At 38.8% G+C, this 17,594-nt stretch overlaps 1 protein-coding gene across 1 annotated transcript; it reads right to left on the bottom strand.

The window, feature by feature from the left end:
• Positions 1 to 266: 266 nt before the first annotated feature.
• comp (cartilage oligomeric matrix protein) lies at positions 267 to 12,002 on the bottom strand. The gene is made up of 19 exons (XM_058072668.2): positions 11,942 to 12,002; positions 8,933 to 9,006; positions 8,766 to 8,817; positions 8,495 to 8,643; positions 8,293 to 8,430; positions 8,118 to 8,195; positions 6,917 to 7,069; positions 6,619 to 6,723; positions 5,143 to 5,250; positions 4,100 to 4,259; positions 3,908 to 4,026; positions 2,924 to 2,976; positions 2,634 to 2,827; positions 2,392 to 2,570; positions 2,261 to 2,309; positions 1,991 to 2,187; positions 1,444 to 1,616; positions 1,220 to 1,359; positions 267 to 437 (listed from the first exon to the last, which is right to left on the bottom strand). The coding sequence occupies exons 1-19, from the start codon at positions 12,000 to 12,002 to the stop codon at positions 379 to 381; spliced, it is 2,241 nt and encodes a 746-aa protein (XP_057928651.2). The 3' UTR covers positions 267 to 378.
• Between the last annotated feature and the right edge of the window lie 5,592 nt (positions 12,003 to 17,594).

Here is a 17,594-nt window from a genome sequence, read left to right as displayed (position 1 = left end):
GCTTTTTCTATATTATACTTCTACTTAAAAGCTAATTAATATTCAAATGGGTAAAAGGTAAATTTTATTCATTTATAATTGATCATCTATTTTTCAACTGCTTTCAAGCAGTCATTTCGGCTCCTGTGTGCTACGTACTAAAAAAAGTTTTTGTCTGATTGTACCCACAGTAATACCACAAATTTGGAAGATCATCATTTTACTAAAAATCCAGCTTTATTATTTTGTAACACACAAATTTAAAACAAACAAAATACACAAAATAACTTCAGACTGCATTTTTAGCGTCCACTCAGTTTCCACTAATCAGTTGAAAATTTGAATGTGAGATAATTGAGTTTTTTTCCCAGAATTCTTTGAGGCTGATGGTCATTTTCTTCAAGACACCAGTTGAACCTGCTGGACCCGGTAAGTGTCGAAGTCTTCTGGTAGAGTGTCTGAAAACACACAAATACTTTGAAACAATGACTCAATGCTCAATAATGACTGTGTTTACAAGCGGTCAATATTCCGGTTTCTGAAATATATTCAGAATAACCCGTTTACATGCGTGAACAAACAGGGTTATTCCTGTATACGTGGTAAATGTAATCAATCAGGATATCTCGATCAAAACAACGACACACAGACAACGTTTTTGGAATGTGGGAGGAAACCGGAGTACCCGGAAAAAAACCCACGCATGCACGGGGAGAACATGCAAACTCCACACAGAGATGGCCGAGGGTGGGGAAAGACAAAATAAGAAGCCAAAAAGTTACCACTTCCACACAAAATAGGAGGAGAACTCATTCATTCATTCATCCATTTTCTACCGCTTATCCTCACGAGGGTCGCGGGGGTGCTGGAGCCTATCCCAGCTGTCTTCGGGCGAGAGGCGGGGTACACCCTGGACTGGTGGCACGGAGAGAACATGCAAACTCCACACAGAGATGGCCGAGGGTGGAATCGAACTCAGGTCGGCTAACCACTCATCCGCCGTTATCCCTTAATTTGTTACTTTACAATAATTTTCCATTGTATTCGTATATACCAAAACATGCTCCTAACTAAATACGGATTTTGACTATTTACAAAGAGTTTATAAACCAGGGGTGTCAAAAGTGTGGCCCTGGGCCCATTTACTGCCTGAAGGTCAGAGATGGCCGAGGGTGGCCCACAATTCCAAATTCAACTCTAATCATATAGAGAGACTTTTGGGTAAAAACCTGTTGCTCACCATTGCAGCGATAACGCAGGTTGGCCCAGATGATGTTCTCCTGGGAGAAGCAGAAGACTCCAAGTCGACCTCCTCTCATCGTAGCGTCGATTATTACCCCTGTGTCTGCCACCATTTGAGGACCCTCATAGAATCGAACCCTGCACCCCAATACACCAATCATATATTCGCTGTCCAAAAGTAGAACAAAGGTTCAATACCTTCTGTGGTGGAGTAAAATGTACCTGATGTATCCATCGGCGGGTCGGTGCTGCAGGAACCAGCGATAAGACGTCTTGTCCTTCCAGCCAACATTGCGAGCATCTTTCCATAGCAGTTTCACTTGGTCGCTGGTGTCGCCGGTGTGCCACAGGGCGTTCCTCAGGTTCTCACCTGGGCCTGTGTTGGACTTCACAGCCTTGACAAAACCACAAATGACACTTGAGTCTGTGCGGGCTCAGCGACTTATATATCGCATAACGATCTCATAATAACCAGCTTCCCTCCCACATTCCAAAAACATGCTAGGCTACGAGTTCTCCTCCTATTTTGTGTGGAAGTGGTAACTTTTTGGCTTCTTATTTTGTCTTTCCCCACCCTCGGCCATCTCTGTGTGGAGTTTGCATGTTCTCCCCGTGCATGCGTGGGTTTTCTCCGGGTACTCCGGTTTCCTCCCACATTCCAAAAACATGCTAGGTTAATTAGCCACTCCAAATTGTCCATAGGTATGAATGTGAGTGTGAATGGTTGTTTGTCTATATGTGTGTACCCCGTCACTCTCCTGTTGCTTACCTTCAGTTGTATTCCCGGCTCTGCCACGGCTCTGAACGGGTTAGCTTGCCAATAGATCTGTTCCACTTGCTTCCACATGACCACGTAGAAACTGGAGCTGTCCTGGTAGCCGAAAATAAATCCCGCATAGTCGTCGTCTGTCACCGTGTTGACGTGAAACGTCCCTTCAAAGTCGACACCACTGAACGCCGTGTAACCTGGAAATAATAACCCGGTTACAAATTTCTGGTCTTGATCAAACATCTGCGCTGACTTTCTTCACGTTCTTACCGACTGCCAATCCGGGATCGCTGTTCATCGTCTGGACAATTTCTCGTCCCTGCACAGTAAACAACACAAAAAAATGTACATTTTGATCATTTTCATTGTTTCATCGTCGAACAATCCGAAATGAAAGTCACCTGATCCAGCACCACCCAATTCGGGTCGATCTGTGCGTCGCCCTCTGGATCTAAGACCACAGTCTGGTACTCCCTGAAGTCGGTGAGCGTGACCTCGGCGTTTTCAGGACAAACGTCAATGGTGTCGATGATCGTGTCGTTGTCGAAATCTTTTTCACACACATTACCGATGCCGTTTCCTTCAAGGATACAAGAGAATTGATTTATGGATAAAAACGTAAACATGATTTTTTTTTACCGACCATCAGAGTCCTCCTGCAGAGGGTTCGGGATTAATCTGCAGTTATCAGGACCCGGTGGCAGCAGATCGGGAATGCCATCGTTGTCGTCGTCGTCATCGCACTCGTCTCCCTTGCCGTCCTTATCCGTGTCCAACTGGGAGCTGTTGATGACGGCTGGGCAGTTGTCTCGAGAGTCTTGGTGACCGTCGCCGTCGCTGGGTGACAGATTGAATTGGTTTGATTGGAATTTTTTCAAGATGGACGCCATATTTAATTTAGCCTCACTGGAGATTTTTTTTTTTTTACTGTACCTGTCTTTGTTGGTGTCACAAGGGTCTCCGATGAGATCGTTGTCTGCATCCAACTAGGAAGTGGGAAAAGTTGGAAAGTTTACCACAAGTGTGGACTGGTTTTGCGAAAAAAAAACTGTCAAGTCATGATTTTAATGACTTTGGACTTGACTTGATAATATAGGCAAATGTATGCTACTCACATTGACATCAATGCCTCGGAGTAATGGTAATGGTAATGGTAATGGTAATGGTAATGGTTTAATTTCATTTGAACATGCATCAGATTACAATTGAATGCATCACATAATCAGTTCCCAGTTCCACATGTCCAAAAGCAGTAGGAAGAAGCAAAGCTTATTAAATCCTACCCCTCCATCTGGTACTTTTACAATCAGTAACTGTTACATTTGTTCACTTCCTGCTTTCCATCATACAGTTTGAGGTTTTTCTTTTTTTGTTTTTTTTATAAAGCACCTCATACTGAAGTTATTTAATAATTAAATTAAAAATTAATTATTTTATTTTATTACATTTGTTCACTGCCTGCTTTCCTAATATTGTTTAATTTTTTATTTTTGTTTTTTTTAATTTCATTTCCTCACAAGGGTCGCGTGGCGTGCTCGAGCCTATCCCAGCTGTCTTTTGGGCGAGAGGCGGGGTCCACCCTGGACTGGTGGCCAGCCAATGACAGGGCACATATAGACAAACAACCATTCACACTCACATTCATACCTATGGACAATTTGGAGTCGCCAATTAACCTAGCATGTTTTTGGAATGTGGGAGGAAACCGGAGTACCCGGAGTTTATTTGTGGTATTTTTTCCATCCGTGGGGTCTCGGAATTTGATACCTACAAATACTGTAACCCTAAAATGTGCATGCTAATGCATGCTAATTCTGCTGTTTTTCCATACAATACTTTTACTACATGAAAGGCAAATTTAAATATTTACATTTGCTGTATGATGAGGTTTTAAAGTAAACAAAAGTCATCTCTGACCTGGTCCGGATTGGGAACGTAAGGGCAGCTATCGCAGGCGTCTCCAACTTTGTCTCCATCGCGATCTTTCTGGTCGGCGTTGGGAGCCCGTTTGCAGTTATCCAGGTGATTCGGGATTCCTGCAAATAAATGCGCGAAATGTTCAGTCAGCGTCCGCTTTCTACGAGTACGGACTCAAACACGACGACTAACCATCCCCGTCAATATCTTCATCGCATTCATCGCCAAACTTGTCCACGTCGGTGTCCTTTTGATCGTTGTTTTTGATTGCACGGCAGTTATCACAAGCATCACCAAAGTCGTCTTCGTCGATGTTCCTTTGGTCCACGTTGGACACGAGCACGCAGTTATCCTGTGGAGAAGAACGCTCGAGATTAGTCGTTAGAGTAAATAAGTGCACTCCAGTCAACTTGGTAATGGGAATGCTTTTATTTCATGGTAATGGTAATGGTAATGGTAATGGTAATGGTTTTATTTCATTTGAACATGCATCAGATTACAATTGAATGCATCACATAATCAGTTCACAGTTCCACATGTCCAAAAGGAGTAGGAAGAAGCAAAGCTTATTAAATCCTACCCCTCCATCTGGTACTTTTACAATCACTAACTGTTACATTTGTTCACTTCCTGCTTTCCATAATACAGTTTAAGGTTTTTCTTTTTTTTTTAAATAAAGAACCTTGTACTGAAGTAATTTAATTTAATTTAATTTAATTTAATTTAATTTAATAATTCATTTTCTACCGCTTTTTCCTCACGAGGGTTGCGGGGGGTGCTGGAGCCTATCCCAGCTGTCTTCGGGCAGGAGGCGGGGTACACCCTGGACTGGTGGCCAGCCAATCACAGGGCACATATAGACAAACAACCAATTTAATTTAATTTAATTTAAATCAACTGCTTATATTGTTTTCTTGAATTGGCTCATCGTTGTGCATTGTTTGATTTCCTTACTCAATCCATTCCATAGTTTGATTCCACATACTGAAATGCTATGGCTAGCATAACGTAGTCCTAGCATAGAAGTGTTTCAAATGTACTTCTTCCCTGAGATCATATTTCTCCTCTCTTGTAGAGAAGTATTGGATGACATTTTTAGCTAATTGCTTATTTTTAGCCTTATGCATTATTTTAGCTGTTTGAAGATGAACTATATCAGCAAGTTGAAGTATTTGGGATTTTCGATGAACTTTTACAGCAGTATAGCAGTATAGTATTGTATATTTTCAATGAACCTGCGTGTTGGGGATTCCATCCCCGTCTGCGTCCTCATCACAGGCATCTCCAATTCCATCACCATCAGCATCTTCCTGACCAGAGTTGGGCACAGTGAGGCAATTATCCTGCAAAGAAATACATTTGTGAGGAAGGGATACACAAGTCATACAGTAGATTCCCCATATATTTGCCATTCATATACTTGTGTCCCTACAAATTTGGGTATTTTAATTTCCTAAAATTTTGATTTTATTTAAAAATAAGTAATTTTGATTTATAAACATTTACATGCGGGCGGCACGGCGGTCGAGTGGTTAGCGCGCAGACCTCACAGCTAGGAGGACCAGGGTTCGATTAAATAAACTCATCACACAGCAACTTAACACTCCAAATGCATATCAAATAAAGATACAAATATTTTGGAGTTTTTTTATCATTTTCGGCGGCACGGCGGTCGAGTGTTAAGCGTGCAGACCTCACAGCTAGGAGGACCAGGGTTCGATTAAACAAACTCGATTAAATAAACTCATCACACAGCAACCTAACACTCCAAATGCATATCAAATAAATATACAAATATTTTGTAGTTTTTAATGATTTTTTTAAGAACAACTTTTCCCATAATGCATTTCACCTGAGTTTCAGTCGGGCAGAATCAGCATAGAAACTGGATGGATGGCGTTGCATTAATGCCTTTGGCCACCATAGGGAGCCAGAGGAGCCCAGGGGGAGGCTGACGTCATCGCAGTGCCCCAAATGAATGCATTGCTTGGATACAAAACATTATGGGAAGACTTTTTTTTTCATTTTAAACTAAAATAGCAGGCATCTACTGTACAAAATTCTTCACATTAGGATGGAACATATTTTTTTAAGAACAAGTTTTCCCATAATGCATTTCGCCTGAGTTTCAATAGGGCAGAAGGAGGACCAGGGTTCGATTAAACAAACTCGATTAAATAAACTCATCACGCAGCAACTTAACACTCCAAATGCATATCAAATAAATATACAAATATTTTTGTGTTTTTTTTAATCATTTTTAGCGGCACGGCGGTCGAGTTGTTCGCGTGCAGACCTCACAGCTAGGAGGACCAGAGTTCGATTAAACAAACTCGATTAAATAAACTCATCACGCAGCAACTTAACACTCCAAATGCATATCAAATAAATATACAAATATTTTTTATCATAATGCATTTCGCCTGAGTTTCAATAGGGCAGAATCAGCATAGAAACTGGATGCATGATGTTGCATTAATGCCTTTGGCCACCACAAGGAGCCAGGGGAGCCCAGAGGGAGGCTGACGTCATCGCAGTGCATTTTAAACAAAAATAGCAGGCATCTACTGTCCATAATTCTTCACATTAGAATCGAACATGACATTTTTCAGTTTTTTTCAGATTCTCATTTGAATGTCATGCTCTTTGTACATCGTCGAAGATTTTTGAAAATCCTCTCTTTGTCATTAATTTTCATAAAACGGACTCACTTTGGCACAGTTTCTCTCAGGACAGTCCAGTTTGTCATCAGGGAATCCGTCAATGTCGATGTCAGATCCACACAGGAAGCCGTTGCCAGCCCAACCGACTCCACACTGAGAAGATATCAGATGTTTCGTCAATTGCACAGGCTTATGTATTTAATGTCTACTCAATGGTCCCAAGATGAAATATTGCTAGTTGCTTATTATACCGTTCCTGTGTACGTACTACTAAAGGTATTGAATGAAGTTCCAAATTTTCATCAGTGGAGGGACTTGAGTTGTTGGATAAATCGAATTGACCCACCTGACATTCAATCTTGCTGTCTCGGTGGACGATGCACTCAGCGTTGGCGTGGCAGGGGCTCGGGTGGCCGTTCCCACATGCCCTCTCGGGCTTGCAGCCGAGTCGCTGGTCCCCCACGTAGCCCTTCTTGCAGGGGCCGCACCTGAACGAACCCTGCCAGTAAAACATGCGTCATTAATTCCTTCATCTTCAATTAGGATATTGGGTAAGATGCAGGGGTACACTTACTTTGGGACTGGTCCCTCTACTTTGATTGGATGCATTTAAACCTATTACTGTCAACTTACGAGTCACTCTAATGTAATGGTAATGGTAATGGTAATGGTAATGGTTTTATTTCATTTCAACATGCATCAGATTACAATTGAATGCATCACATAATCAGTTCACAGTTCCACATGTCCAAAAGGAGTAGGAAGAAGCAAAGCTTATTAAATCCTACCCCTCCATCTGGTACTTTTACAATCGCTAACTGTTACATTTGTTCACTTCCTGCTTTTCATAATACAGTTTAAGGTTTTTCTTTTTTTTGTTTTTTTTTAATAAAGCACCTCGTACCGAAGTAATTTAATAATTAATCATTAAATTACAAATTAATTATTTTATTTTATTCCTGCTTTCCTAATATAGTTTAAGGGTTTTTTTAAATAATTTTTTAGTTTTTTTTTTATTTTTGTCAAATCAGTTCCCAGTTCCACATGTCCAAAAGAAGTAGGAAGAAGCAAATCTTATTAAATCCTACCCCTCCATCTGGTACTTTTACAATCACTAACTGTTACATTTGTTCACTTCCTGCTTTCCTACTATAGCTTAAGTTTTTTTTGTTTTTTGAGTTTTTTTCTTTTTTTTATAAGTGTTTCAAATGTACTTCTTCCCTGAGATCATATTCTCCTCTCTTGTAGAGAAGTATTGGATGACATTTTTAGCTAATTGCTTATTTTTAGCCTTATGCATTATTTTAGCTGTTTGAAGATGAACTATATCAGCAAGTTGAAGTATTTGTGATTTTAGAAATAAGGACTTAGTATGTTCTCTGTAGGCGGCATTATGAATTATCCTTACTGACCTTTTTTTGCAGTACATTTAGCGAGTGAAGATTGCTTTTATAGTTATTAGCCCATATTTCCACACAATAAGTGTGGGACAAATAAAGTTTATTTCATCTTATCTTGTAGAAAAGTATCAGTGTATCCGTACTCACCGGAGTGTTCATACAGATGGAGTTCTGTACACAACCGCCATTGTTGGGGTTGTCACACTCATCGATGTCCACGCACACCTTAGTAGGACACACGGAGATGAAAAGAACAAAAAAAGAAACGTTCCTCATAAGCATTTAAATGATGCAAGATGCTAACAAATACTAAGTGGTTTACCTGTTTGTTAGCAGTGGCGTACGCGAGACCGACTCCCTGCACCTGAGGTCCCGTGTATCCTGCAGGGCAAGAACCGCAACGGAATCCCGGCAAGGTGTTGATGCACCGCACGCCCATGTGACACGGGATCACAGAACACTGCAAACGATATGCTAATTAGATGCATTGCAGGTGAATCCAAGGAATCATCATCTGTGCGTACCTCATCCACATCAGTGCAGTGGGTGCCGTTACCCTTCGTGCCTTCCGGACAGGGCCCGCAGCTTGGACCACGAGGCGTCTCCGTGCACTGCACCCCAGGGTGGCAGGGGTTGGGGACACAGGAAGGACGAGGCAGCCCCCCTCCCATCCCTCAAACAATAAGAAACTCAGGTGATTCCTCATTCAGCTACCAACCAGCTATTTTATATTTATATTAGCATTAGCGTATATAATAATAGTATAATCATTCATAATGATGACAGTGAACTCACCACAGGCTTCACACTCCATCACTGTGTTCTTCAGGAATACGATCTCTTTAATCTGCAATATTAATAATATGCAAAAAGTCGATTATTATTGTTTATCTGGTAATTTAGCTTGTAATTAATAATCTATAATTAATTCTTTATCGCAAAGGGACAAAAATTTGGTTTACCTGCTGTTTCATAAGCTCTTTTATCTCGGACAGGACAAGGTTTGTCATTTTAATCTGACTTATGATTTCACCATCTGCAATTGAAAAGGGGAAAAAAAGTTGAACAGGCAAAGATTTAAAAACATTCATTCATTCATTCGTTTTCTACCGCTTTTCCTCACAAGGGTCGCAGGGGGTGCTGGAGCCTATCCCAGCTGTCATTAGGTAAGAGAGATGGGGTACACCCTGGACTGGTGGCCAGCCAATCACAGGGCATGTATAGACAAACAACCATTCACACTCACATTCATACCTATGGACAAATTTGGAGTGGCTAATTAACCTAGCATGTTTTTGGAATGTGGGAGGAAACCGGAGTACCCGGAGAAAAGCCACGCATGCACGGGGAGAACATGCAAACTCCACACAGAGATGGCCGAGGGTGGGGAAAGACAAAATAAGAAGCCAAAAAGTTACCACTTCCACACAAAATAGGAGGAGAACTCATTCATTCATCCATTTTCTACCGCTTATCCTCACGAGGGTCGCAGGGGGTGCTGGAGCCTATCCCAGCTGTCTTCGGGCGAGAGAGGCGGGGTACACCCCGGACTGGTGGCCAGCCAATCACAGGGCACATATAGACAAACAACCATTCACACTCACATTCATACCTATGGACAATTTGGAGTCGCTAACCGGAGTACCCGGAGTAAACCCACGCCTAATACATAGCTTTTATTGAGGTCTTCCTACATTTAAAAAAAAAATAATAATAATAACAATTCTAATAAAATAATGTAACTCTCAGCTATTCTCAAATAATGTTTTTTCTCATAAGCTGAAGACTAAGATTATTAAAACGAAAACTAATCGTGGTTACGTTTGAATTGATTAGCGCACGGACAAGGTCGGCCTACACTGAGATACCAGTGTATGTAATATCTAGGCTTGACAACCACCACATCCTGCCACATCTGCAGTCCCTGTATGCCTACAAGTAAGCGGGTCTTATTACAGCGCAGCTGCAAAAAAGTATCCTTTGTATTTGTGAGACTACGTGTTTGCTTTTATCTTTAGCTAGCAAAATTCAGCAAATACCTTCAATAGTACGTAAGCCACCGTGCTGGACAGCAGGGACCACAAAAATAAGCAAAAATAAGAGTACTAACATTTCGGCTGAGGATTTGTCCAACTGTGTTGAGCTGGAGATCACTGGACCTCAGTTGGCCACCACAGCTATTTGGCGGACCGGACGCATTCAAATGCTGACACACATGCAAACTGCACAGAATGGCACCATTTTTTGCTTTTTATTGATATTCATGATTAGAGGTTGATAAGCCAAAGTCCACGTACGCCCCTTTGGAGGTGAGAGTATGTATTCCCGTGCATTCCTACCACCTACGCAAACCACTACATTTTAAAGAGGAGACAGCGATGCCGCGGTGATGATCCATTCTCCAGATGTGGATGTCATACAAGATTTTGAAGATCGGCTTTTTAATAAAATAAAATCAAATAATGTAACTCTCAGCTATTCTCAAATAGTGCTTTTTCTCAGAAGCTGAAGACATTAAAAAGAAAACTAATCGTGGTTACGTTTGAATTGATTAGCCCATGTACAAGGTCGGCCTACACTGAGATCCATTCTCCAGATGTGAATGTGATACGAGATTTTTTGAACGGCTTTTTAATAAAATTAAATTAAATTAAATTAAATTAAATTAAATTAAATTAAATTAAATTAAATAACTCTCAGCTATTCTCAAATAGTGTTTTTTCTCATAAGCTGAAGACATTATTAAAACGAAAACTAATCGTGGTTACGTTTGAATTGTTAGCGCGCGGACAAGGTGGGCCTACACTGAGATGCCAGTGTATGTAATATCTAGGCTTGACAACCACCACGTCCTGCCACCCCAAACATTCTTAAACAAAGCATTAAATGCTGCGTGTTTACTACTGTATTTACTACTGTATTTACTATATCGATTTTTATTATAGGAAAAAAAACAATCCTGATATTGACTTTTTCTGGGCCAATATTAATATTGCTGGAGTAATTCTTAACAATCTTAACAATTTTCCATGTTTCTTTAGCCATCACAATCCCCTTAGTTTGACATGTAAAAAACATAAACACACAATGAGCTCCACTACCACTAAAGATGTTCTGAAGACAAGAAGCTTGTGAGTTGTCGCTGATGGTACCGAATGACCCAAAGACCTCAGCATCCCCTCTGACCACTGCCTGTTTCCCCAACGGAGTCGTATAAGCGTAAAAGCAACGCAATGTGTTCTTCTCGTTAGCCACGACTCTATTTACTGACTATACAGCACTTCAGAGAGACAATATATCGGCTACTTATATACTTTGTGACCATCACTATTGCTATTATATACTACTATTACTATTATAATACTATTATTATATACTATTACAACATCCAGCTGAGCAGTCATTTTGAGTCTTGACCTTATTTGACCACAAAATAAATCATGATAAAAGATAAATAATACAGTAAAAACAAATCAATTCATTCAACATTTTGCAGCAGGAAAACGCCTCGACAAAACGTGATGGCTTGTGTAACTGCATTTTGGCGCCTTTCATTTCAGTAGAGTCTTGACCTTATTTGACCACAAAATAAATCATGATAAATAAAGATAAATAATACAGTAAAAACAAATCAATTCACTCAACATTTTGCAGCAGGAAAACGCCTCGACAAGACGTGATGGCTTGTGTAACTGCATGTTGGCGCCTTTCATTTTTCAGTGTGTTTGGACACCCCTGACTTAAAAGATTATATGTATACATAATCATGGTTCTATTATGGCAACAGTTTGACCCTGGAACAGATATTTATTTTCATTATTCTTATAGGAGAAACAAATGAACACACTGTTTGAGTGGTTTGTAAAAGAGTCAATTATTCTCTAATTATTTTGACATTGCCCAAATCCAACATAACCACCAACTCTAAATACGCCCCCCCCCCCCCAAAAAAAAAAAAAAATAATTCTTACCTCTTTGTCCCGCAGCCCCTCCCATGCAAAGCGCACAGGTCAACACCAGAAAGCAAAACATGCTGCAGCGTGTGTCGCTCTCTTCTGCCTCCTGCAAGCCTCCTGCAGAAACCAAGTTTGGCCAGAGTCTCGGTATCTCCTCCCCTGTATCGCCTCCAAAATAAAAACACCACCAACACCAACCGCAAAAAAAAACACTTCCCAAACTTCCCATCCCAATACGCAAAGCTCAGCCCCCATGAATTCCAAGCCATGATAGTGTACAGGTTCACTTTTTGTACAGCAAAATGTCATCAATACATACGTTTTCTATGCCGCTTATCGTCACTAATGTCGCTGGTATGCCTGAGCCTATATATCCCAGCTGTCTTCGGGTAAGAGAGGCGGGGTACACCCTGGACTGGTGGCCAGCCAATCACAGGGCACATATAGACAAACAACCATTCACACTCACATTCATACCTATGGACAATTTGGAGCCGCTAATTAACCTAGCATGTTTTTGGAATGTGGGAGGAAACCCACGCATGCACGGGGAGAACATGCAAAGCCAGGTCTTCCCAATTTCCTGACTATGTAGCCTACATAACCACTCGTCCACCGTGCGGCCCATTTCAGTAATAAACTGCATATTATTCATATGAACCTTGGTCTTTGCTCTATTTTTTACGTTTCTTTAGATTTTACAAATATTTTAACTTTGTTCTCAAAGAAGCTTTATAAAGTTTATTCTCTTTTTATTTTTATTTTTATTTATTTTCAAAATATTATAGCTTTTCCTCAAGCTAATTTTCCAAAAATTACACATATATTTGTTTTGTTTTTATCATTATATTACAATTTCCTTTTACAAATATTTTAACTTTCTTCTCAAAGAAGCTTTATAAAGTTCCTTCTCATAATGTTTTTATTTTTATTTTTATTTTTATTTTTATTTTTATTTTTATTTTTATTTTTATTTTTATTTTTATTTTTATTTTTATTTTTATTTTTATTTTTTTTTTATTTTTTTTTATTTTTTTTTTATTTTCAAAATATGATAGCTTTTACTCAAGCTAATTATCCAAAAATTACACCTATATTTGTTTTGTTTTTCTCATGATATTACAATTTATTTTACAAATATTTACAAATATTTTAACTTTGTTTTCAAAGAAGCTTTATAAAGTTTCTTTTATTTTTATTTATTTTTATTTATTTAAAAAAAATTTTTTCAAAATATTATAGCTTTTCCTCCAAAAATGACACTTGTATTTGTTTTGTTTTTCTCATGATATTACAATGTCTTTTGAAACTTCATGCTGTGTCCCACTTGAAGTACTCCATTTGAAGTAATACATTGCATTTGTTGCCTTAATACTTGTATTGCATGGTATGAAAGATAAATGATCCACAGATGAGGATAAGCAAACAAGCTTGCGGGTTCTTTAGGCTTCTTTTCTTCAACTGTTAGATTCATCACAGGTCTGTTCTCGTGTCTAAAAAAAATCCTGTGGTCGAGTTCAGTGTGTGCTTCTATGTGTGTATAAACGTCCATCTACCCGTCTATCTATCTGTCTGTCCGTCTATCTGTCCGTCTATCTGTCCATCTATCCGTCCATCCGTCCATCCACCCGTCCATCCACCCGTCTATCTATCTGTCTGTCCGTCTATCTGTCCGTCTATCTGTCCATCTATCCGTCCATCCGTCCATCCACCCGTCCATCTACCCGTCTATCTATCTGTCTGTCCGTCTATCTGTCTGTCTATCTGTCCATCTATCCGTCCATCCACCCGTCCATCTACCCGTCTATCTATCTGTCTGTCCGTCTATCTGTCCGTCTATCTGTCCATCTATCCGTCCATCCGTCCATCCACCCGTCTATCTATCTGTCTGTCCGTCTATCTGTCCGTCTATCTGTCCATCTATCCGTCCATCCGTCCATCCACCCGTCCATCTACCCGTCTATCTATCTGTCTGTCCGTCTATCTGTCTGTCTATCTGTCCATCTATCCGTCCATCCACCCGTCCATCTACCCGTCTATCTATCTGTCTGTCCGTCTATCTGTCCGTCTATCTGTCCATCTATCCATCCATCCGTCCATCCACCCGTCCATCCACCCGTCCATCTATCTGTCTGTCTGTCCGTCCGTCCATCCATCCATCCATCCATCCATCCATCCATCCATCCATCCATCCATCCACATATCTATCCATCCATCCATCCATCCATCTTTGTCTATTGTCTTTATTTAAATCCTTTTACTTTTCACCTCCTAATACCTGCTGTACCCAAAAATGTATTCTTTAAGTTTTATAATAATAAACATATATAGACAATATCATGTATTACTACTATGTATTATTATTACTACTACCCAGGTCACGATGATATACGTATATGTCAATATCTGTATCGGTATGATATACGTATATGTCAATATCTGTATCGGTATGATATACGTATATGTCAATATCTGTATCGGTATGATATACGTATATGTCAATATCTGTATCGGTATGATATACGTATACGTCAATATCTGTATCGGTATGATATACGTATACGTCAATATCTGTATCGGTATGATATACGTATACGTCAGTATCTGTATCGGTATGATATACGTATACGTCAGTATCTGTATCGGTATGATATACGTATACGTCAGTATCTGTATCGGTATGATATACGTATACGTCAGTATCTGTATCGGTATGATATACGTATATGTCAATATCTGTATCGGTATGATATACGTATATGTCAGTATCTGTATCGGTATGATATACGTATATGTCAGTATCTGTATCGGTATGATATACGTATATGTCAATATCTGTATCGGTATGATATACGTATATGTCAGTATCTGTATCGGTATGATATACGTATATGTCAATATCTGTATCGGTATGATATACGTATATGTCAGTATCTGTATCGGTATGATATACGTATATGTCAGTATCTGTATCGGTATGATATACGTATATGTCAATATCTGTATCGGTATGATATACGTATATGTCAGTATCTGTATCGGTATGATATACGTATATGTCAATATCTGTATCGGTATGATATACGTATATGTCAATATCTGTATCGGTATGATATACGTATACGTCAGTATCTGTATCGGTATGATATACGTATATGTCAGTATCTGTATCGGTATGATATACGTATATGTCAATATCTGTATCGGTATGATATACGTATACGTCAGTATCTGTATCGGTATGATATACGTATACGTCAATATCTGTATCGGTATGATATACGTATATGTCAATATCTGTATCGGTATGATATACGTATATGTCAATATCTGTATCGGTATGATATACGTATATGTCAGTATCTGTATCGGTATGATATACGTATATGTCAGTATCTGTATCGCTCCTTCCTCCTCTAATTTATTGCATCACTTAAATCACCCAAGAACCAAAGTCAATGCAATGAGTGGAAACGTCTCCGTATGGAATGTTCGGGAATAACAACCTCCTGGAAAGTTCATCAGGGATGTTTTATTGCCTCGGCGACAAGAGTTTGTTGGCGGGGGGGGGCTTTGGACTCTCTCAGCACGTGACCTCACGTTGACCTCAGACCTTTGCGGTCTTCTCCCAGCAGCTTTACGTTACGTTATGGAAACATACTCCTGATTTACAGCTTCTATGCCTCTTATCCTCACTTGGTAATGCTGGAGCCTATCCCAGCTGACTCGGGGCGCACCCTGGACTGGTCAAGAGGTACACGTAGCTAGCAAACCAAGCTAACCTGCTAACTACTAAAGTTCCAAAACGGTTGCCTCGCAACAATGCCAAACAAAAAGCAAAATGATAGCGATCCTGTCAATCCGGGTCATGGTCATGTAAGAAAATGTGGATGTTATTTTGCCCCCTGAAGGCGGTGATGAGAGAGCAACACCAGGGAACTGGAGCATGAATAAATGAAATTAGGTTGGGGAAAAAGTTCTAAATCCTAATATTACTAAAAGAAAATTTTGAAGAAATTTGAAATATTTGGAAAATTAAAAACATTTTTAAAAATGTAGGAAGACCTCAATAAAAGCTACTTGTTAAGTGTGGGTTTTCTCCGGGTACTCCGGTTTCCTCCCACATTCCAAAAGCATGCTAGGTTAGGAACTGGAAAATCAGCTGTAATTTTGCAAGAATAAAGTCAAAATATTGAGAAAAAAAAATGGCAATTTGACGAGAATAAACTTGTAATATTATGAAAAAAATAATGTCATTTTTGAAGTAATGACTGGAAATATTAAAGAATATTCTTCAAAGTTGTAAAATTATTCAATAGAGTTGTAATTTTTTGAAAATTATGTTGGGTAAAAAGTTCTAATATTATGTGAATTAAATCCTAATATTACTAAAAGAAAATTTTGAAGAAAATTGAAATATTTGGAAAATTAAAAACATTTTAAAAAAATGTAGGAAGACCTCAATAAAAGCTATGTATTAAGCGTGGGTTTTCTCCGGGTACTCCGGTTTCCTCCCACATTCCAAAAACATGCTAGGTTAATTAGCCACTCCAAATTGTCCATAGGTATGAATGTGAGTGTGAATGGTTGTTTGTCTATATGTGCCCTGTGATTGGCTGGCCACCAGTCCAGGGTGTACCCCGCCTCTCGTCCCAAAACAGCTGGGATAGGCTCCAGCATACCCCCACAACCCTAGTGAGGATAAGCGGCATAGAAACTTACAAGAAGAAAGTTGAAATAGTTAACAGAACTGGAAAATCAGCTGTAATTTTGCAAGAATAAAGTCAAAATATTGAGAAAAAAAATTGGCAATTCGACGAGAATAAACATAAAAATAACTTAAAAATAATAATAAACAAAAAATAAAGTTCTTCAAAGTTGTAAAATTATGAAATAGATTTGTAATTTTTTGAAAATTAGGTTGATGAAAAAGTTCTAATATTATGTGAATAAAATTATAATATTACTAAAAGAAAATTTGAAGAAAGTTAAAATATTTGGAAAATTAAATAAAAAATAATAATAATAATAAAATAAAAAAAATTAAAAAATAAAACATAAAAGACCTCATTAAAAGCTATGTATTAAGCATGGATTTAATACATACCTCCCACATTCCAAAAACATGCTAGGTTAATTAGCGACTCCAAATTGTCCATAGGTATGAATGTGAGTGTGAATGGTTGTTTGTCTATATGTGCCCTGTGATTGGCTGGCCACCAGTCCAGGGTGTACCCCGCCTCTCGCCCCAAGACAGCTGGGATAGGCTCCAGCATACCCCCACAACCCTAGTGAGGATAAGCGGCATAGAACTTACAAGAAGAAAGTTGAAATAGTTAACAGAACTGGAAAATCAGCTGTAATTTTGCAAGAATAAAGTCAAAATATTGAGAAAAAAATTGGCAATTCGACGAGAATAAACATAAAAATAACGTAAAAATAATAATAAACAAAAAATAAAGTTCTTCAAAGTTGTAAAATTATGAAATAGATTTGTAATTTTTTGAAAATTAGGTTGGGGAAAAAGTTCTAATATTATGTGAATAAAATTATAATATTACTAAAAGAAAATTTGAAGAAAGTTAAAATATTTGGAAAATTAAATAAAAAAAATAATAATAAAATAAAAAAATGTACAAAATAAAACATAAAAGACCTCATTAAAAGC

This window comes from Doryrhamphus excisus, linkage group LG4, assembly GCF_037039965.1.
Source record: "Doryrhamphus excisus strain RoL-2023G ecotype Guam linkage group LG4, RoL_Dexc_Guam_v1.1, whole genome shotgun sequence".
In the NCBI taxonomy this organism is placed as follows: domain Eukaryota; kingdom Metazoa; phylum Chordata; class Actinopteri; order Syngnathiformes; family Syngnathidae; genus Doryrhamphus; species Doryrhamphus excisus.
Note: the sequence above shows the minus strand (reverse complement) of the source record. Positions and strands in the feature narration are given on the sequence as shown.

What these genes read in the sequence shown, in the direction of transcription:
- comp (XM_058072668.2), bottom strand. Translation starts at nt 12,002, where the DNA reads ATGTTTTGCTTTCTGGTGTTGACCTGTGCGCTTTGCATGGGAGGGGCT. An exon ending in TGAAGATATTGACGGGGATG is followed by an intron (nt 4,027 to 4,099) that starts GTTAGTCGTCGT and finishes ATTTATTTGCAG; the next exon opens with GAATCCCGAATCACCTGGAT. An exon ending in TGTGACACCAACAAAGACAG is followed by an intron (nt 2,828 to 2,923) that starts GTACAGTAAAAA and finishes TCTGTCACCCAG; the next exon opens with CGACGGCGACGGTCACCAAG.